This window comes from Prorops nasuta, unplaced genomic scaffold (genome assembly GCF_024137725.1).
Source record: "Prorops nasuta isolate Cenicafe-Biocafe unplaced genomic scaffold, Cenicafe_Pnas_1.2 PNAS00065, whole genome shotgun sequence".
Lineage (NCBI taxonomy): Eukaryota > Metazoa > Arthropoda > Insecta > Hymenoptera > Bethylidae > Prorops > Prorops nasuta.
This window is the reverse complement of record NW_027116862.1, coordinates 407,536-429,324: the sequence shown is the minus strand read 5'-3', so window position 1 is coordinate 429,324 and position 21,789 is coordinate 407,536. Positions and strand designations below refer to the sequence as shown.

The window sequence follows — 21,789 nt, the reverse complement described above, 5'->3', positions numbered from 1 at the left end:
AGCAATGTACAACGATGCATCGTGCAAGGTAAATTAATAATAAATTAGCAGCTCGTTAAAGGGGAGAAATAGCTTATCGATCTTGAAATATAAATGTCAGAATCTGGACAGCGCGGGAGTTTAAAAGTAACGAGATATGCCGGATGATGGTTTTCTCGCGAGTGGAGAGTTTATCGATAAAGTGATTTTAAAATGTTTCGAAGAAGCAAATAAAAGCGACTCGACGCTTTCAACGAGATGGACAAAAAGTTCATCGATCCTTTCTAATGAATAATGCGATTACAGGAAGGATCGGATGTACTTTTTTACCTCGTCATTTATCCTGCCATAAGGAAGTCACGTTTTGTCGTCAACGTATCCCCTCATTCACTCCAGCTTATCGCGTTGGTCGTACTTTTTCTATTTCTTTCTCCAACTTGTCCCCTGTTGCGCCGCGGCTGACTCTATCCATCTTTTTCTACTTGACTATTCGTTTCGTCGTAGCGCAGCAGTGTATCCTCAGACTCCAGCAGCAATGCCCATACCTCTCCCAGAGTTAAATGCGATGTTCTTCCCCTTTTCCTTTTCTCACGAGTGAAGAAAATTCCCCAATAATTCCACTATCCACTGGAATACCTGCTGGTAAAACGTTATTACACATTTACATCGAGCCCTTTCTCTTATTACTTTATTATTAATAAAATCAAGCCCCTCCAGTCTTTTATTAAAAGGAACAGCCTATTAGTCATCCATTCCAATTTGTCATCTTGGCTGATTTTTTCCTCTCTTCGATCTTTTCTTGAAAGGAACATCCTCTCCTTGCTTTGCAATCTCTCTTTACTATCTTTGGCTTAGCTATCTGGTGTCAGGTAGAGGATATCTTCGAGAGAGAGAGAGAGAGAGAGAGAGAGAGAGAGAGAGAGAGAGCTGTCTTTTTCGCTACAGCTTTCGCTCTCTCTTTCCGAAAGAGCCGCAAGCTGCTTTCTCCAGAGTCGTACGCTGTGAAGGGCTCTGAAGCCGAACGAACGGACGTCCGGAGACGTAATTTCCTGCCCTATACCTACCCCCTCTTCCTCGCCACAATTTCCCTTACTCTCCCTTTTACCCTTCTCACGATTCCCGTTGCCTTTGTAGGCTACGTTCTCCGAGGATTGCCCAGGAAACTTCTATCGTTCTCCATCCTTTACTCTCTCTCTCTCTCTCTCTCTCTCTCTCTCTTACACTCCCTCCTGATGCCTTTACCTCGACTCCTGTGCATCCTCGAATTAGGGACGAACGATGGTACCTCGAACGCTAGCCCGAATCTCCCAATGCCTCTTCCATTTAAATCCCTCGCAGGATTCGTCCCAGTGTTACAATAATAAAGCACTGCCACCATTTCCTCCTTTGATCCTTCGTCAGACGCGTCGATTGAATTTTATCCCTCGCATTCGGATATCCCTATATACCATTCGCCATTAAGCCTTCTCAAACAATGCGTCAATCGATATACCCAAAAAGACAAAGACTGTAATTTCGTTTGAGAATTGACCATCTATGCTTGGCACAAACTACATATATATATATATATATATACATAATAGCACATTTACTTTTAGGAGAAAACTAGACCCCTCTAAATTAGCCGACGCGAGATAACCTTGGAATCATAACATCAACAACAACAGCTGCAAATTTAATTACCCTAGCAGCGCTGTAATGAGCCTTCCGAGTCAGCTGGGTTAAAGGATTTTAGCATCAAAAGTAGAAACTGCATTGGGCCGCTCGTAAAGGGCTTCCGTGCCGGGCTAAATTAATGCAGTAGGTTAAATGCGAGCCTCGTGGAGGGGCTGCTTCGAGAGGAACGAGGGAGGATGCGGATAATAAGAATAAGAGTGTATAGAAAAGGAGTGAATGTTGGACTGCCTCTCGAAGGGTGTAGGGGGGGGGGGGGGTATACAGAGGGATGTAGTCCGGAGAGACGGTTCGTTCGTCGTCTCTGCACGAGTCTAATCGACTCGGTCATTCTCAAGAGAGGTAGCGAGTCAATTTTACCTAGATTCTCACCTCCCATTTTCCTGTTCAATTTGCTCCCCTTGGATCCTACTGCTCCCTCACTCTCTCTCTCTCTCTCTCTCACACACGATTTGCCCACTTCGGCTTATTACCTCCAGCCAAAGACGGAGTAACGAGAATGAAAACGGCCACACTTGCACTGACTTCTACCAATCCCCCCCCCCCCCCCTCCTACCCAGTTCAAATTATACAGGTATTACCACGGAACGTCCTCGTTCCTTCCACGATCCCAAGTTTCGATGGCACGAGCGAGCACTCACCCCCGACTTCCGAATACCTCCCACTGATAATCACCCCATTCCAATAACGATGTTTCTCTTCCATGGCAATTTCGCTGATCCAACATTTGCCCTCTCGCCTACGCTCACTCATAAATACCTATATATTTCCGAAGAATCCTTTAGTTTCCCATGATTTCACTAAGAATCGATAACGCTAGTTTAAACTAGTTTTCCTGACTCTGGATTTATCGATCTTTCCCATTAGTTTTGGCACACTGACTTTCAAATGCATGGATTTCTCTTGGATTATTTTTTTATGATCTGTGTATATATCACTGTAATTTACTTCTATATAGTCATTCTTAATTCGTTTCAAAGTTTGCTAGTTTTCTAGAACTACGTTATCAAGTGTGTATTCTCTCAGAATCGCTTTTGAGATTGATCAATCTTTAACAAATTAGCATCTAACGTAGTCCCAGTTAGTTTATAACCTTGCAAGTATATTTTCTTCTCATTAAAATTTCTACCATTCGTCGAATAATCTTTCGCAACATCGACCTTCCCAGTGATCAAATACACGAAATATAAAAAACAAGTATACATCTTCTATTGGACCAACCAAATAAATTCGACAATAGATTACTTTCCATTCAATATATTTGATCATCGTAGAATCTATCAAAGCTTGGTAATGAAAACCGAGGACACTTGGCCCGAACGACCTTATACCGGTTATTATAATAGTTGCCCGATGCAAGTCTGACTACCGGGATCTTAGTTCATCGAAGGATTGAATGGAGCGGGTCGGGGCTGAGCGGTGGAGTGTATAGCGGGGAGGACAAGGAGGGGGGGGGGAGGAAGGGCATTGAAGGGCGTCTCGTGGACAAAAGCGTCGACGCGAAGCACTCACCTTGGGTTCCCGCGTAGCGCGGCGTGGTGCAGAGCGTTGAAGCCATTGTTGTTCGTGAGGGTGATGTCTGCCGCATGGTCCAACAACAGAGCCAACATGTCATCTCGCTTCTTCGAGATCGCGTCGTGCAGCGGAGTATCTCCTTCCGAGTCCTGGAAAATGAGTTTGCCTCCGTTAGTTCGCCGTGCCATCTCACTCCCCCCCCCCCCCCCGCACTAAAACTCAACGTCTTAACGAGGTCTTTCGATTTTATCCTCCGATTGTTCGCCTTTCAGCATCAGATACACCGTCGTGCAGGGGTGGAGAGAGTTCCACGGATGCTCGCTTTTCTTTTAATTTGCAAGAACAAGCGTCTCGCTCGGGTCTCGTATCAAAGACTGGCTTCTGCTTCCCTTTGCCTTTAACCCCTCCCCCCACCCCTTTATTTATTTCTGTTGGAAAATAAGAAACTTATCCGATGAACGATAAATTGATATACCATAGGATACGGTACCAGAGCACGGTTGGCCAGCACCAGAGCGGATTACAATTAAAAAGAGTAAACTCCATTACCAGCTTCCTGATTCGCGGGAGCGTAAAACTGGGAGAGGCTAAAATTGGAATTCCAAATGCAGTAGAAGCCCGTGACTGGATGGATCGGAGCAGTTTCGGTGCATGGCGCGCGATAGTCCAGCGAGTATCCGGGCCGATGATAAAACCTCCGGAAACAGCAACCATCCATTAATGGAGAACAACGCGCGGCTCGCATTAGTCGGAAAAACAAACGAATCGCCAAGGCCGGATGTTGTTGAAGCTGCTACGACGATACCGGATATAATCAACCAAACGATTCTCATCCCTCCTGCAAATCCTATATATAGTACACCCATACGTGACAAAAATTCGTGACCCGCGTATACATTTCTCGCCGTTGTCCGTTTGATTTAATCCAGTAGTGAAAAACTCTCAGCGTTCAGAGAGATATCTCGCTAGGAGGGATGATCGTGAGGGCAGAATTCTTCCAGCTAAATCGTTTATTTAAAAAAAAAAGGAGATTTTTTTGTTTTGCTGGCTAGATGGAAAACAAGTAGTATAAACAGATATTCGTGCTACCTGACAGGAAAGAGATATTTTGTTAAAAAAATTAATGCAGAGATGAAAATTTTGCAAGTTTAATCACTTTTCTTAAAAAGTAAAATACTTTTCTCACTGGCTAGATAAAAAACAAGTAGTATAAACAGATATTCGTGCTACCTATATAGCAGAAAGAAGATATTTCGTTGCAATAGTCGAGTCGATCGAGCGATGAGAATTTTGCAAGTTTAATCATTTCTGGGAAAAAACAAAAGAAGGCTAGTTTCATGGACTGGAGATAGGAAACAAGTAGAGCCCGAACAGATACTCGCTGTCTAGCGGGAGAGGCCGTCCGTGCTGCTGCGTAAATAATAGGCATCAGGCACAGATACTTTATGGGATCGGTTGGAAAAATCCTTTGTATAACTCCAATAACCGTAGAGGATAAATCTGCCGACGCTGTCGAGAACCGCCGGTGCTATCTCGCGCGCGCGCTATAAATGCTGCCCATGTGTCACGCCACTATATAGCTCTCAGGATAACACGCGGAGAAAGGGAATGAGAAATAGAGAGAAGACATGCATGTATGTGTGTAAGAGTAAGATAAACAGAGACGTAATAGCAAATTGCGCAAAACAAAGACGTCGATGAGGGAATCTTACGCGAGGAGGAGGAGGAGGATAGAAGATGCTGCGGACGCTAAAGTCTGGCTATTACTAAATCGCGCAAAAAGCAAAGATGCAGGAAATGACTCTTGATATTATCGTGCGGACGCGAGCTTTACGACTAATATTTGCAATAATAAGACAAATCTTGAGGAAACTTTATAACTGTATATATATATATATAAATGTTAGTGTAAAAAGTGCAGAGAAGGATAGAGATAGGAGAGTTTAGGCCTGACAAAGATGAAGACACTCTTCAGGGCGATAAGAAAATGCACATAGCGAGGCTCCTCCCGGTAAATACAGAAAAGATGGTGACGTGAAACAAAGGTAATGACGAAAGAAAAATAGCTTGGATTTAAATGGGAAATGGCAAAGAAGATCGCTCGATCCCCACCATTATTCTCAACGACCTTATCTACTCCCCCTATATATTCCTCTTTCACACACACACAAACACTCTTGAGGAAACTTAGTACGTCTTATCCTCAATTACGCCAATCTCGCGAATTCCTCAAGTTGTTCCATTTTTTATCGCAGAAATGCTGCATGATGGCTCGATTAATTATCCGAGTTATTCCGTCCCATTGTTCACTGATGCAACGTTGGGTATACAACACAGAGAAAGAGAGAGAGAGAGAGAGAGAGAGATGGAGGCTTTACGTGTTTCAGGTCGAGCGCTCATTATAATGTTAATCAAGGGATAGAATTTGATATTGCCAGTAGCGAAATTGATAATTTAATGGCAAAGCGTGAGATTACTGCTAGGTGGAAGTTTCAATGGGTTTCGCAGAGTTTCGGAAAGAAGGAAGATCCGATCTGGTTAAGGGAGGCCAAGAAAGGAGCATCGATCCTCGGCGTTATAGATCGGACTGGGCGTAGACGGGCGCCATTGATTTTCACGGGAGGTCCCGTCGCTGTCAAATAAAGATTTGTAAGATCGGAACGAGAAAATAGTGGCGCGTTAGATGGGAAGTTTCAATTTGCGACAGAGTCCTACGCCGTTGAGTCGACACCCTCGGAGTCGTTCCTTTCAGCGCCTCCCCCCCCCCCTCCTCCCCCCTACCCACAATTCCGCCCACGATTGTACGTTACAACCCCTTCGTCCCGAAGACGCCGCGCAGCGCCGCCTCCTTCTCGTTTAACTTTAACAAATGACGTTCGATTCATGGCCAGCCGCGACTTCTCCTCCACGTACCATATATACCGCATGAGAATAACTTTGACCAACTTTAATTCCACTATTTTCCCCCAACCCCTCCGAGAGACCCGATATCCTTGGAATCTACGTCGTTCCTGAACCGAGGAAGAACCTTCGTGGCTCGAAACCAAATTTTTCTGTCAAATATACTCTGAGTGATACCTTCGTTCTATATATATATATATATATATTCACACACTGATAACTCGAGAACGGTTCCACCTGACGCAGAAATTTCACGTCTTTATTATTAGAATTTTTTGAAGTAATAAATAACGGTGGTGGATCTATAACTCGGATAGTGAATCGTTCATCATTTTTATATATAATTTTATCTTTTATGCAAATTGATAGTGCTGTTTTTTAGTGATCAAAAATACTCGAGTCGAACGAAGCTGAGGAACTAAATTAAGAGGGTTTGGAGGGGGGGGGGTGAGAAAAATTCGGGGTTTACTTTGATTTCCATTGCAAAGTAACTGGATTATACAGTGTACGATTCAGGGCGAGGAATAATCGTCAAATTCCATAGGAATAACACTGATAAGGAGAGTAGGTAAGTTTTGGGGTGTACAAGAGGGAGAAGAAAGATGTCTGGAACGTTCCGGAGAAAAGGTGCTGGTAAACCTTAATCGAGGAGAAATGGAAGGTGCGAGCGAAGCACGGTTTGTCCTAGCTCGTAAAACGTAAAATTCGTGGTGGTTCTTCAAGGGGGTAGGAGGAAGGGGGGGGGGTGTGAGAGTGCACGCGTGGGAAAAGTTTGAACGGTGGCGAACGGAATGGAGGTTAAAGAGGCTGACGCGTCAATGTCCGTGTGTACCGATCGAGCGACCGAGCTGGGAAAATGAGAAAAGACAACAGCAACAGCGATGGAACAAGCGGCTAGCTCGTGGAAACGCGGATGACAATCAGTGGCAGTGCACCCCGCGCGAGGAATAAGCGCCAAGGGATGGGGCTTAAAGCGGCTTGATTGCACCGCAAATATTGACGGGACTAATTCATCCCGCCCGCTCCAAGGTGACGAGATACACTAATCAGAGCTTTAAGATATCACGGAGATATAGTACGTGATGTGCCAAAACATCAAAATTATAATGCAAAATTTTATCAAAACAAATCTTGCTTGAATATCATCTTGAAGCGTCCCTGACTAATATCAGCTTGAAAAAAGGTGGAAAATTCTGATTAGAAATAATAATGCACAAATTCATAAATGTAAATTTATTAATACTGGAAAGTATACGTGTAATTCATCTGGAATACTTCAAGGTGATAAGATGCAGTAATCAGAGCTTTAAGATATCACGAATATATAGTACGTTATGTGCAAAAACATAAAAATTATAATACAAAATTTTATAAAAATCAAACTTGCTTAAATTTTATTTTGAAACATCCCTGACGAATCTCAGATTGAAGAAAAATAGAAAATGCTGATCGGTTAATAATCAAGTAAATTATAGCTCCGGGCTCTTTCGAGCAGCAAACGCATATAAATTCAAATATACAGATACCAGAGAGTATACGTGCGGGGAAGGTTTGTCGTTGAAATTTGCGATTTATGCTAATGATGTTTGAGGGTGGATTAGCGTGGTGTAGTTGGCATTATCGATAATCGTCAATCAGCAAATGGACGGGATCGAGGTAAATATTCTAAGAGCGCGGAGGGATCGGCAACGCGGACCAATCCGTCGATGAATAATTAAGGTTGAGCAAACGGGATTGGGTTGCAATAGAATCTGAATGTTAAAGCGTGGCTGTAGAATAATATACATCTATATATATCAACTTAGATGTAACAGTTTATCACACGGTTGAGAGAGGATAGAATAAAAATTGTGCAAAAGGTTGAACGAGTCGCGAGATACAGCACTATATATATATGTATGTATTTGAGAGAAGTTGAAGAGGGATTACGTCTAGGAAGATTATGCAGAGCGAAGCGCGAGGAAACGGAAGGAGGAAGGAAGGAAGGAAGGAAGGAAGGGCCAGGTCGAAGCGTAGATTCGCTTGATTGCAGCCGGAGGAGCCTGTAGGGGGCCGTTTGCAGTTTCCACTTTTTAGGGGGAAGGGGGAGGGGGGAGTAGGTGGTTCCTTTCGGGGCTGTTGAGGAAAAGTGGATGATGGCGCGGGTGGAGGGAGGAAGAGGGAGTGGTATGCGGGTCGTGTAGCAAGGTTGCTGACTGAGAGGATCCAAGGATCCTCGCTTGAGCGAACACCATGGACCGAGTGCTAAGAACAAGAGTTGGCCAACTCGTTACGTCGCTCGTGCCTCGACTGGTTATTCAATTCCCAGATCCGGGCTACATTTATGATGCTCCCTGTTCCCGTTTGGCCCGTGACTGCCAGTAGGCGCGCATCCGCCGCCAGTCCGCCCTCAAATGTCCTCCAAAGCGGAAACGAATAAATTAGACTCCTCCGACCATCCCCCCCTACCCCCCCCCCCCCCTCTCTCTCTCTCTCTCTCTCTCTCTCTCTCTCTCTCTCAAGCCCGTTTACTTAGCTCAACTCGCACAGTTCAACCGACAGCAACTTTCGCCAGTTATGTGTGTGTAGAAGGAAGACCAGAGCAAAATATAACGACCTTTAGGGAAAAGGCTTATAATTTATGAACGATTTGCAAATACAGCAAATTTAATTATTTTGTTATAAATAGTCTGTACTTTGACTAATAACGACGAATCAAAACCATTTTGTTCAATATTCTTAAGCGAATATGAACAAAACGTTGCGCAAAATTTCGTTTTGCCAAACCTAGGACCAGGATAAATTGATACTTTAGCTGATTTTTATAAGGTACTTTAAATATTGATTTTTTTATACGAGTTTACACAATAAACGTTAATATATAACCAAACGAAGGATGTAATTAATAAAGTATTTCAGAGATTAACACACTGTTACCTCGTTTTGCCTCTCAATACACGATCTTACCACGTTCTCCCTTATACGCCGGAGATATCTTCGTCCTACACTACTGAACTCTTCCTGCACCCCCGATGCAGGAACCACAGATCGATCGATGTACCTCCGGAACACCACCGGATGATTTTTATTCGATGGATCGAGCTCTGCACACGATCAACTCTCGCTCGCTCGATCCATAAAGGCAACGATCTCAAAAGAAACTTGTGAAATTCAACTCCTCGAGCAGGAATACTTGGATTTCAATAATATTAACAATAAAAAACCCCCGATACTCTTTTCCTCTCGAAACAAGGATTCCTCCTGTCGATTTGAAAGTTTATCGACTTGGAGGAATTGTTATTGGACAAGTTTAATCCTCGAATGTGAATTCTGACGCGGCGGCAGGTTCGATTATCGTCGAGCAACAAATAGGAAAGTCAGAAGCAGCCATCAGACTTGGATGGGTCATGCAGGGAAAGCTACAGTAATAGCTCGTAACCGTGTGTACGTGTGTGTGGGACAGAGCGAGGCTTTCATGGATTCGAGAGACGCGTCGAGCAGCTTTCATCTTTCGCAAGAGGGGAGGGGGAGCAGTCGAGGGGGCTGCAAATTCCTAACAGACACTCCGTAATCAGGTAGCGAGCTGTGCTGCCTGGTAATTTCGTGTAGCATTTGCGCCTGGCATGTGTCGACAAATTGTAATCACGGCGTGTGCCTGGGACTCTCTCGAGTAAAACAGCTAACAAAGAGAAAAAGACAGTGATCTAGTAGAGTACTGTGCACTGGATCATAGAACGCTGTCTCGCCTTATATATGCTAAATGACGTTGTCTGCACTGAAATTCGCCAAGTAGGAGCACACGTGCGCTCTACAATCTATATATATATACTTTAGAATTCTGACCAAGGTCATATCTATATAACGCTCAGCAACCAATATTACATATATACTACACGCAAAAGAATAGAAAAGCTCCAACACCATGATAAGCGACCCTGCGTGCACTCCGAAATTGACTTTGGAAAACTGACTGGATCTCACAGGAAACGCGTGGATCCGTCCGAACCGGATCGGATGAATATATTCCTGTGTGCCGATGATCAACACCTCCATACCTGAACAAACTCCTCGTGATAACCGTACAGTGGTTGCATAACGGGGCGCTTATATCCAACATTCATCATTAACAGCGATAATTTATGTCGGACGCGCGAATGGCCAAGCGCTCGCTAATTAATATAAATTACTGCCGCGAGGATTACGCATTCCCTTACCCCCCCCCCCCCTCTTCTCCCTCTTTTCAACTCACCACTCGTACCGTTATGTCTGCAGCTACCACACCACCCTGGCGCGCCCATTCATTGTGTACTTTGGGAATCAGCGGAAAGCCGATTAAACCTCTTTCTCCCTTTAACAGCGCCTCTCCAAACCCCCCGTGGCCAGAGGATGCACGAATTGTTGAACTTGAAACTCGGTGCAGGCGAGCTATTGCATTAATCATCCTTGTACCAGATCCTTACCAATTATAGTTGAACGTCTTACATCCCTTAAACTGCTTAGCCAGAAATTGGATGTTAACAAGCTTTGCAAACACCTTTCGCGTCCTGTACTCTCCCTGGAGGAATCAAGCCTGACACGCGAACGATTAACCTCAATTATTCAGTTGGATTTTTGGCCGGAGAGTCCCGAGCAACCCGCTGCTGCGATAACTCCTCCCCTCCACGCGTGATATTGAGAAATCGATAGGGTCCCTGTCCATCCTCTGCCATTGTCGGACCAATGCTACTTTTTACTCCTTTTTTTCTTCGGAAACACGCACGAAGCCACTTTACGACGAAGGTGTGGCTCCGGATAGCCGTGGCTGTCTCTCCTTCGGTTCAATCGTCGTGAAATGGCGCGCGGAGAGCGATACAAAAAAGATGGGAGTAGAGGAAAAAATTGAAGGCGCCAAAATCCAATATGGGGAGCCGTTAAAGCCGCTCCGGGTAAAATAAGGTGATTCTCGCGCGGATCGAGAGCGAACACACGTGTGTGTGTGTATATATATATATAGAGAAAAGAATGAATAATGTCCGTGCGTTCCACGCGCCATTCCAGAAAAGTACGTCCATGGAAGATCCAGCGAGATAACTTGTAAATTCCTAGCTCCCTCGTGCTCTCTAATTTTCTATACAGGAAATTTGGCCAAACTCCTTTGTCATTCGAGGCTCGAAGTCTCTGTGGATGGATTGGCGTACGAGGAGACGAAAAGCCTCGTGTCCTTGGATTTCTTGGGGGAATAGAAAGAGAGAGAGAGAGAGAGAGAAACGTCTCTTCGTATACGAGAGAAAATTTAATTTAGCAGGATGGACAAGAGGGCAGGGTGGGGGCGAGGATGAGGGGGAAGAAGGCAACAATAACTTTGGAAAAGCCTGCTCTGCGTCCTGCGGGTCACCGCAAGCACTCGTTGCTTATTGCTTTCAGTATTAAGCCGGCTGCTCCCTTGCAACGGGTCAACTTCCAGCCGCAGGCCACTCTTTTTGTCACGACAAAGAGCTTGGACTGTATTCCGCGCTCATGAGAACCGCCCCGAGCTATCGCTCGACTAGCCCCTGCGGCCACTCTCTCCCCAATAAAACTCTGCGAAAGGGAAAAATTATCCAAGATTCTTTGGGAAATCCGGTCAATTCTTTTCCCGCCGTATCGCGATGCTTCGATTCTTATCTCTCCTCAAGGCTGGACACGCGAGGTGATTTCTAGCTCTGCATATAAAGCAAAGAGTGCGCTGGTTTTATTCTTCTTCGTCGTCCTCTTCAGCATCGCCCCCCCCCCCCCACCTTGCAGACTTTCCTCGAAGCATTTAACCCGCTGCCAGAATAGCGAGGCTGAGTCATCCATCAAGCTATTGGTTCAACCAGCGCGCGTCAATCCTTCGGACGACGCGACGCGGTGCTGCTTAGTCGTCACTGCCGAGCAAACTTGTCGTCATTGTGTCAATGTCGATCAGGCCATCAAACTATCATCGAGTATTGTGCTTTGGCCCGACCGAGCCCCTAGCACTGTCATCCATCAGAAACTTTGCACATACCCTGTTTTCCCACTACATCCCTCCACTCTGCACCTCCGAGCCAGCCGCAACTCCCTAATCTTCATGCTCTCACTCCCCATTTATCATTGGACCAAAACATCTCTGCTTTTTCACCCTTACTCCCCGCTCCCTCTGTATTCGTCATTTCGCAGGAGCGAGTAATCTCCCGCAGGATGCATTTTTCAGGATAGTTGGCAACTGCGTCGAGTGTTTCCCGATCGGTTTCTCACTTATATATTTTACCGGAGGACAAGCTGCACTGGTCCCTCCTTGCGAACGCTGCAGACAATCGCTACCACTTATTCTCCTAGCGCCGATTTATATCGTGACGCGGGAAAGAGGGAAATTGCATGTGGAAGCTGTACTGGATCCTTTGGTGGTTGGGATTTTGCTCGGAGGGGCGGTTACCAGCGAAGTTGAATTTAGTAGTCGGGCTAAAAATCGAAGAACCGTAATCTTTTAGCTCAGGACGGATGTTCCCAGTCACCGGAAAACACCGGGACCGAATCCTTTCCGATCATACCAAGTGCTTTTGGTTAGGGTGCTCTTCTGGTACTGGGACTACCTTGCAGAGACCTAGGGACGTACGGAGAATGGAAATGTTTTAACATCCACTGTATATTCCCTGCATCGCACCCCCACCCCCACCCCCACCACCGATCGAATCACTATGTAGATTCGAGAAACAATAAGGAAAAAGCGGAAGATTCCAGCTTATCGCAGCGGAAGACAATGTGTGTACGAGGGAGGAAGGCGCGCGCTCTGACAAACAAATGAAAATTCTCATTTGACATCAATGACGGTTCATCGAATTCTCCAAGAGCTACTAGAAAAGCTTACGAGATTTAGCCATGGAAAAGCCCTCGCAAAAAGATTACATCTCGTTGCTGCAAACTCGTAAATGAAATTGTGTAAAGCTTCGAGTGATCCCTACTTCGAGATGGACAGCGAAATGGAGAAGAGAAAGAAAGGAAAAGCAAAGGGGGAGGGAGAAGGAAGGAGAAAAAAAAAGTCCGGTAATAACCTTTTTATTCTCACTTTTCCCATTTCCCTTGTCATTTACTCGCAGCTATCCGGAACTCTTGAAATCCCAGCGTCGCGCATCAAATCCTCGTGAAACATTCTCGAAGCAAATTTCAATAAAATCAACTAAGTTTCCGAAGTGATCCCTCGAGGAATATGGATAATTCGGCCGATACGACTGGATCCTAAAGATTTTACAGCCTCGCAGAGACAATGTACTAAAGCACGCAATAAAATATTTTGAATGATTTCCGTTTGATCGTCCCGAGATCTAAAGTTCTGCCGAGGTTAGATCATAAATCGTCCTTCCGCGTGTGTATATATGTATAGGTGGTTGCGTAACGAGCGGGGAGAGGCATTGTTTTGTGCCGGATGAAAAATAAGTTCGAGGGCTGATCTGGGAGAAGGATGAGGAGGGGGGGGGGGGAGGGGAACTCCAGACACGGGACGAGGTGGTCTCCCTCGAGTGGCGAGTTGGCGACGAGAATTCCAGCATCGAATGCTGCTTGCCAAAAAGTCAGTTGGCCTTCCCTTACCCCCCCCCCCTCCCCCTCACCCCCCATCCAAAGTACTTGGATACTTTCGCACCGTTTTCCACTATCAAAGATACGCTGAGCCAGAACTGCCACGTTGTTTCATTTTACTACCCCGGCTACGTTCCCCATTCGCCGGATTACTTTTATAGGCTGACTCTACAAAGTACCAAACCATTCGCTAAACTTTCACCTATTCATTTTCTCCAATCGTTTCGATAAGACAAAGCTTTGACGTTTGTCGAGTGCACCGAATCTCTAATGAAGAAATCAAAGAAAGATTCGGACAAAAGCTTTAAATTTTATAGGGGACCAAGGAAGAATATTCCCGATGAAAATTAACTCTGGTAGAGTGAAAGGTTTGAAAGTTCTATATATATATATATATATATATATATATATATTGATAATAAAGAGGTTAAAGTGATATAATTCTGAAGGATCTCAAAGGAAGTAAAGAGGAAGCTCCTAGAGCTGTGGGACGGGTCAGTGAGTTTGACCTGGCAACCGGAAGTCTGCCGGAAATTCTTGCAAAGACTTCCGCAAACGTCACGAACAGTCCAGGACGTAGCTAGGAGCGGTGCTCCCGGCAGTTTACGGCATCCTCGATCCACCCGTAGGTAACTTTCGACCAGACAAGACAATTCATAGACCGACCTCGACCTGCTCCAGTCACAGGGAGGAGTGGTCGAAGAAAGAAAAATTCCAGGAAAGAGATATTTTTAGGTCCACGTACGCGTACCTGAAGGGGGAGGGGCGTGCAGATGAAGAGTCCTTAACTAATTTATCCTCCTCAACGTTATAAATCGGTAGACCAAGAACGACCTTGAAAAATACTGATTCCACCCTACTGCCTACGTCCTGCAGTACTTGCAGCATCTCTACAAAGTCCCGAGGAAGATTTCCAATATTTAAGGAAAGATGGCGGATATTGCGTTTATGAAAGTGCCTCTTGTGGATCCTGAAGAGACCAGTGGTAGCGCAGATTCGGTAATCGCTCTGGCGATTCACGAGCAATAACAATTTACACGAGACTCGTAGAGGGGAAGATTTGCTAAAACTCCGTATCCTATAGCGTAGTTTATGGCGCAACACATTGGTCCATCTCCCGGTAAACGTCGGAGCCATTGTAATCCACTTTTCGCAAGGATTTAGCACTCTTGGCGGAATGATCAGTGATCCTGAAAAAGCTGCTTCGAAAGTTCCCTCTCAACGGACAAATACGACCCAGGCAGCGTTACAGAAGCTAAAAATCACCTGCTGTCCCATCGTTTCCGGTTCAGGTAACAGTCCTATATACTAGTCGCTCAATCGGGTTATGCAACTCTCTGCAGGAGACTTTTTATCTGGAAAATATCCCAAAGCCCTTAAAGAATCTCTCAAAAGTTTCCCTTATAGCCTAATAACGCATAAACGACGTTTAACTTTTCAATATTACCGTCAACGTCTTCCAATCTCCCATTAAAGTTACATCTCGAAAGAGATTCCGGCGAGCTCCCCCCCACCCCACCCCCCAAACCTCAGCGATCCTCCTTATCGTTGCGTGTCATTAGCTTCAACGTAGCTACTATATTTCGACATTTTTATCCCTAATTTAAGGATATCTTTTGATAAGATTGGCCGGCATCCCTCCGAGGAAAGAATTTATCGCTGACAGTGAAACTGCCATTTTTATTTCTCCCAATGTTCCCAAGCATTTCGCAAAACCGAAGTAAAAATTTTACTTCGATATTCAGCGACGGTGGCGCGCAGTGGCGCTACAAAAAGCATTCGACTCGAAAGCGAACATGAAACTTTTTACATTCATCGTCGTATAAAAGCCAACAATTTTCGTTTTGGAAAAAACACGTAGAGCCCGCCCCCAGCCGGGTTACCTCCGCCAACTGGAACTCATCTTTCCTCTATTTTTCGAGCAAAAAAGCCAAACGAACCCATTTTGCCCGTGCAATAAAAATTCCGTGGCAAAAAAATGTTAATTACGTTTAAAAGCAGACACGCGACCAGACCCGACACGACGTTGCGAATCAAAGCGTAGGTGGTAAAAATGCTGGGATTTTTTGCTAGAATTACTTTGGTGCACCAGGGAAAAATAGAATGTGCGTTTCTCCATTGGTTTAGGCTCGATGGCACCAGGAGGATAGGGGAGGGGGGGGGGGGGGAGATGACTCCTAATTTCTGTATTAATTAACGCAAACACCACACACACACATACACAATTTCCAAATCCAGCATTATAGGAACACAAAAACGATTTAAAATCGAAGGAATGATATTTTCTTCATGGAGATTGATCGATATACAGGAAAGAGGTGTGTGGGGGTAAGAAAGGTTATTGGAGTTCCATTTGAGCGATAAATATCCATTAGACGGTGATCCAGTGATGTTGGGTGGTGAAGCTAAAGCAATATTCCGTTTATTGGATTCTTTGCCAGCTCCTGGGGATGATTAATAAATATCTGAGGAGATAGCGGAAGGCATAGAAGGGGTTAAAGCGAAGGCTGAAAGAGCATGTAGTATAGAGCGGTGTGTGCCGGTGGCTTATCGCAGATTCTTCGTCGTATCGGTGCCTCGTAGATTCTGATCGGGATGAGCGCGTTCTGCACAGCCCGTACCTATATATATATATATACATATATGCTTGGGCAATACTAATTCTGACTCGCTTCTTAAGCTCGTAAATAAATTGCCAGCTTGAAAATGCGGGGGATCAATTTTGAGCGCGTGTGCTCTGCGGCAGCGAGATATCGAGCCGGTGCACGCGCACGCAAAGCTGATTTGCTCACGCAAGGAGGATTTTCCCTGGATCTCCCGTGCAGTCTTCCTCCACCGAGCTATTCGCTATTCGCAAACTAGTTTAGAAGTAGAACTTGCCTCCATTGGGTCTAGACTAGAGAGTGGGAGGGGGGGGGGGGGGGACAGGTAAGGCTAAGGGCCGCGGAGAAACTTTCAGGATCTTTGATCCTTTACACCTTACCAATGGGAAAACTTCTATTACATTATAGTATACACACCGCTGTGCTAGAGCTGCACACCACACGCTTTCCCCAACCACTCTATTATACAGAAAAGCTTCTTTTATCAAGTTCTAATCAAGCCTGCGCTATTAAAATTCCCCCACCCCCACTCGCGATAGCCAACCAAACACAGCTTTAGTTTATTCCTTTACTCTGCCACCAGCATTGGATATTCAAGAAAACTCTTGCGATTTTTCCCCCGTTCTCCTAACGTCATTCCTAACGGAAGATACGGACACCGCACTCGTGATCGATGATCGGATTCAGGCACGGAACGGTTGATAATAATAATGATATAATTCGAGGGTTTTTAGAAAGCAAAAGTAATTTGAAATACTCGAGCGGGAGGTTTGCCCATGGCCATTGATGGAATTCATTTTGAATGGTCTATTTTTGCCAGGTCGAAAGACTACTTGAAAAGAGAACAGCTATTATCCGTAATTGCTTCCGTTCAAATCTTTTCAACTGCGAAGCTACGAGATCCTAGAAAATCTTTTGTAGTGTGTGAAAAGCTTTAGCAGGCTACACAAAGAGCTGGAAGAAACGACTGTTGCCAGAGCCGAGCTCGAACCAACCGAGGTATTAGGATGAAAACGAGATTAAAGTATTTGCAACTGCAAGAAGGACGCGGCCAGCCTGCTAACTATCGAATGCATCGGCTCCTCCGGCGAACTTTGCCTTTTATTTATCGAGGAACGAGCGTTAAGCTCGCGTAGCTAAACTTCCTCCCCCCTCCCTCCCCTCCCGTATATCAACTTTGGTACACCTGCAGGAGGACCGTTCTGTTTTTTATGGGACTTTATACGGTGCTCCACCAGAGTCTGCATCATTTAGGAAACGGACAGGAAGCAGAGTCCCGTGCTTCGAACTCTGATGGAAACTATGACTTCCGGTGGCGAGGTGACCGTATGCCTCGACTGCGTGAATTATGCAACTCGCTAAATTGGGAAGAACGTGGCTGAAACATTGGTAAACTTGGCAAGTGCACCGCGTCCTCATCAGCGTAAAGTGGCAGGAAAGTCGAGAGGGGTTTCTCGGAAGTTTATGTGTTTGCAGTTTCATCGGGGTAGTTTCGCCGGTGCGTTTCGGTTAATTCGAAAATCACTTTAACTCGACGAGGGGAGAGGGGAGTGGGGGGTGAATTTCACAGTGGCGTGACAGAGAGACACACCGAGGAGCGGTATGCCGCTCCTCCCGTTTTGGAAAGCGCGAGACTCAGGGTTTACAGGCTGAACGACTCGGTGGTGGCGACGACGGGAAGCGGGTCATGCCTCGTTTGGAGATTTCCTTACGTAAGAGAGACAAGAATCCCAAATTTACGACAACAACTTTGCCGTAAGCGTCTCTCCTGGATTCTCCAATATGAGATGGTAGCCAAAATATTTGCACTGCTCCCTTTTCCAGTTAAGGCGATTCGCAGATATTCCGCTAACCTTCCAACGGTGCACTTTAATCCTTCGAGGGTAACGCCACTTATTCCCTTAATTGAAAAACAAAATGATCCTCGTAAATTACTTCCACCAGGAACCTCGTCTCGTTTCTCAATAAATTTTCACGAATTTCATCAAAATACTCCATTTTATCTCGTTTATTCCAATTGGAGGAAGGAAACTTTCGAGGATTTTCGACCAACGATTGCAGTGACCAAATTAGATTAGGAGCAAGAAGAAAACTTGGCAGAGAGTTTCGTGATTGTTTTTAGGAGAGAGAGAGAGAGTCTCTCTCTCTCTCTCTCTCTCTCTCTCTGTAGAGGTTTGTCGAGGGAGGAAACGGAAGAGAGTACTTACGGTAAAAGGAAAGAAATAGGAAAGGTAACCTGCTGCTGCTGTTTCGGACACATTAATGATACAGTAATAATGCGTAGAACGCCTTCGTTCCTTTCGTAATTATGGACTTTCCATTCTATAGCGTCCTTTAACCCCCATCTCACTCCACTTTCTTCCCCACGGCACGTTAATCCTTTTACTTCCGCAGTCTTAGCTTCGTAATCTCCAGGTCTTGATTTATGCGCAGTAGATACTCCTGTGATAACTTCAACCTAAGGGTATACTCACTCGCACAGACACACCGAAATCTCAAAGATACTCTCCGAGGCAGACGCATCTGTTCGTGCAACGATCGACTTGACATTTTCTTACGACAGCCGTGTAATTTACTTGAAATAAGAAAATTAAAGACCCTCTCGATGCAAAAGATAAACAATATCCTCTAAAATATTATTTCTCCATTCGATACAACCTTCTTCCTGTACAATCGAGGGACTCTCTTTTCCTAATTATCATTCCTTCGTATCGTGGTACTATGACCCTGGGGGGTGGGGGTGGTACGAAGATTTTATCAGAAATTGAATGTTCCTATGAAATTGTATTTTAAATTGCGCAAAGCCACCGTAAAGTTTTCTAGGAGCAGTAAACGTTAACCGGCTATGCACAGAATGCAATACAGGAGAAAAGTTAATTCCCGAGTTTGTTACAATTCCGTTATACTAACTGGATTGTTGGCAAAAATCCCATCGTAAATGTTAAGAGGAATCGAATCTATTCATGAGAAAAATCCCAATAAAGACAAGCTGCTCTTTAAAATTGTCTCCATCTGATATCGAAGGAAGGAGGAGAGGAGGAAGGAGAGAGAGAGAGAGAGAGCGAAGAGTGACCCCGTTCCGTTCCTGTTGAAGCAAACCAAAGCAGCAAAGACGCATAAAGCCTAATCCCTATATATCTGGCCCCTTTGGCCTTCGGGGCTTACCATAATGAATAAAGTTATGCAATGCAGCAATTTCATTACAACAATGGCCAAGAAAGTTACATGCTCTTCGCGTCGTTCCGGTAAAGTGGCATAAAACTTCCGAAAAAGTACGGACCAATAAGGATAATCGAGCTACACACCACTACTCCTCTTCATGGTCTCGATCGAGCTTAATTCTTTGCCGCAGGCCTCGCTACATTTCCAGGCTAAAGATTTACATGTGTTAATTACGACGCATCTATACGAACCTATGTGTAAGTGCAGGATGATCGCGATTATGGTGTCGATGATGAGGATGACGCTTAACCACTTAGCGAGGACGTAGTTTGACACGCGATTGACCGTTAAGGGAGCCAATGCCAATTATCGCGGGTAATTATCCAGTTTACGTAAATTATTACCCCAACAAAATATCCATTAGCGATAAAACATTGAGAACGCTGCGTACCATTTATCCCATAATCTCCGAAACAGTTTTCCCAAAATTATTCATCCTGGCGAACGCGATAATTCGGTTGATAAGGCCATAAGTAAATTAGCCATAAATGCTCCCATAATGCTCGACGTTCCTGGTCCTTTTGCACCGATTCGAGTTTCGAAATAAAGAAGGTTCCTGTATATATATATATATATATATATATATACTTACCGTATCTCCGTTAATATTAAACCTCGATATACCGAGGATGTGGGAACGAGGGTACGGGAGAAGGTGGTCGCTTTTGCAAAGCCGTTTATCCAATAGGACTGGGAGGAAAGGCTTATTGGGAGTGTATATCGGTGGCAAAAGTTGGCCGTGGAGGGTTTTGCTTTTTATTGGGGGAAATTTTTGAGACACACCTGTAAACCGCACATAAATCGGCCAGAGTCCCGTTGGGCAGTTACGGGGCGGCGACATCAGTTAGCTTTTATCGGTGAAAATCGAGGCACTGGCGGGACGTGACAGGCGATAAAGGATCGCTGCTTGTGTGAGTGAGAGAGAGAGAGAAGTGGATGTGCCGGGAATGGATGGAGGAGAGTCGAGGTTCATGCAGGACAGGACACGGGGAAACGGAATGGTGTGCGGCGCGCGGTGGCGAGTGGGTTCTCGGTTAGGCGTTACTTTTACGGCTAGTAACTGCCACCGTAAACACAACCAACACACGCCTGTCCGACCTCTCGCACTCTCTCTCTCTCTCTCTCTCTCTCCACCCACCCCCTCCCGACCCAGAGCCAGCAGCAGACCTCTCGTCGTCCCCAACTCCACCAACCTTTTCCAATTTTATTTTATCCCCACGTGCCACCCAGAATCTCTAATCGTCCACCGCCCCTAGCGTCCCACCACCCCTCTTACCGCCATCCACCCCCTAAACTCTGATCGCTCACCCGATATATTCCACCCCTTGAACCGGAAACTCGGATTGCTACTTCCTCTTGGACCTTCGATCATCAACCACCATCAAAACTATTCCAGCAAATTCCACCATTCCTTTTCTTCCTATCCACCCTCCAGATACTAATGAAAATTACTGAAATATTTCCTCCTTCCTATTCTCTACTCCTCTAAAAACCGGATCCTTTATACGTAGCTACTTCTTTTTTACATATATATATATATATATATATGTGTGTGTGTGTGTGTGTGTAGGTGGGTCTGCTAAGATACGACTCGTAGTTTATGCAAGCAACGGCAAGAATAAGACAATTTATATATGATACCGCTGCAGGCTGGTTTTACATAAAACCTTTTCCTTTATTATAGGTAACATCTCTTCGGAATCCTACTATATTTTCTACTGGAATATATATTTAAGGGAACAGACGCTTAGCAAACATAAACGGTATGTTGTCGTTGTGAGTCAATTCCACCCTCGTATAAGCGATATATACAGACAATAAAAATGTCCTCGTCAGAGCTTTACGATCCAGTTTTATGGCTCAATGATTTTTTGTCAATACACTATCCGAAACATTATAACATAGTATATGTGAAAATATCCACTAAGAATCGCCAACCATGGGAAAAGATGTACGATGTGTTTATCTATAGCATCTTAAATCGCTTTATACGACTTTATTTGTGAAAGCGAAGTATCTCTCCCTCCCGTACGTTCAAGCCAAGCGTTATTCTCGTTGCACATTTGCAAAAACAATGGCCAATCCACAATGACGATTATACGAACGGTGCGTTAACTCGATTTATCATAACCAATCGCGAGGCTTTTAATTTCCACGAAAAATCACGAGCGTTCTCGCGCCCAGCTACAAAACAAAAGCACGAATTACGATCGTCAGGATCGACGACGAAATAACAAACGCGACTCTCGCGTCGGCTAATAACTCCACAGTGGAAATTTCACGCGTGTTAAATAATGCATAATTTTTATATCCGCAGCGTCGTTCCTCTTTTGGCGTGAAATTCGAAACGTTCGAGGTGATT

At 44.9% G+C, this 21,789-nt stretch overlaps 1 protein-coding gene across 1 annotated transcript in view; it reads right to left on the bottom strand.

Moving 5' to 3' along the window:
• Positions 1-530: 530 nt before the first annotated feature.
• Positions 531-21,789, bottom strand: part of mib1 (mind bomb 1) — a 76,031-nt gene continuing 54,772 nt past the window's right edge. Inside the window, exons 9-10 of the mRNA XM_066745553.1 lie at positions 3,166-3,317; positions 531-618 (exon numbers count right to left, since the gene is read on the bottom strand). Of these exons, the coding sequence (XP_066601650.1) occupies positions 600-618; positions 3,166-3,317 (171 nt within the window). The 3' untranslated portion in view covers positions 531-599. The remainder of the gene's footprint in view (positions 619-3,165; positions 3,318-21,789) is intronic.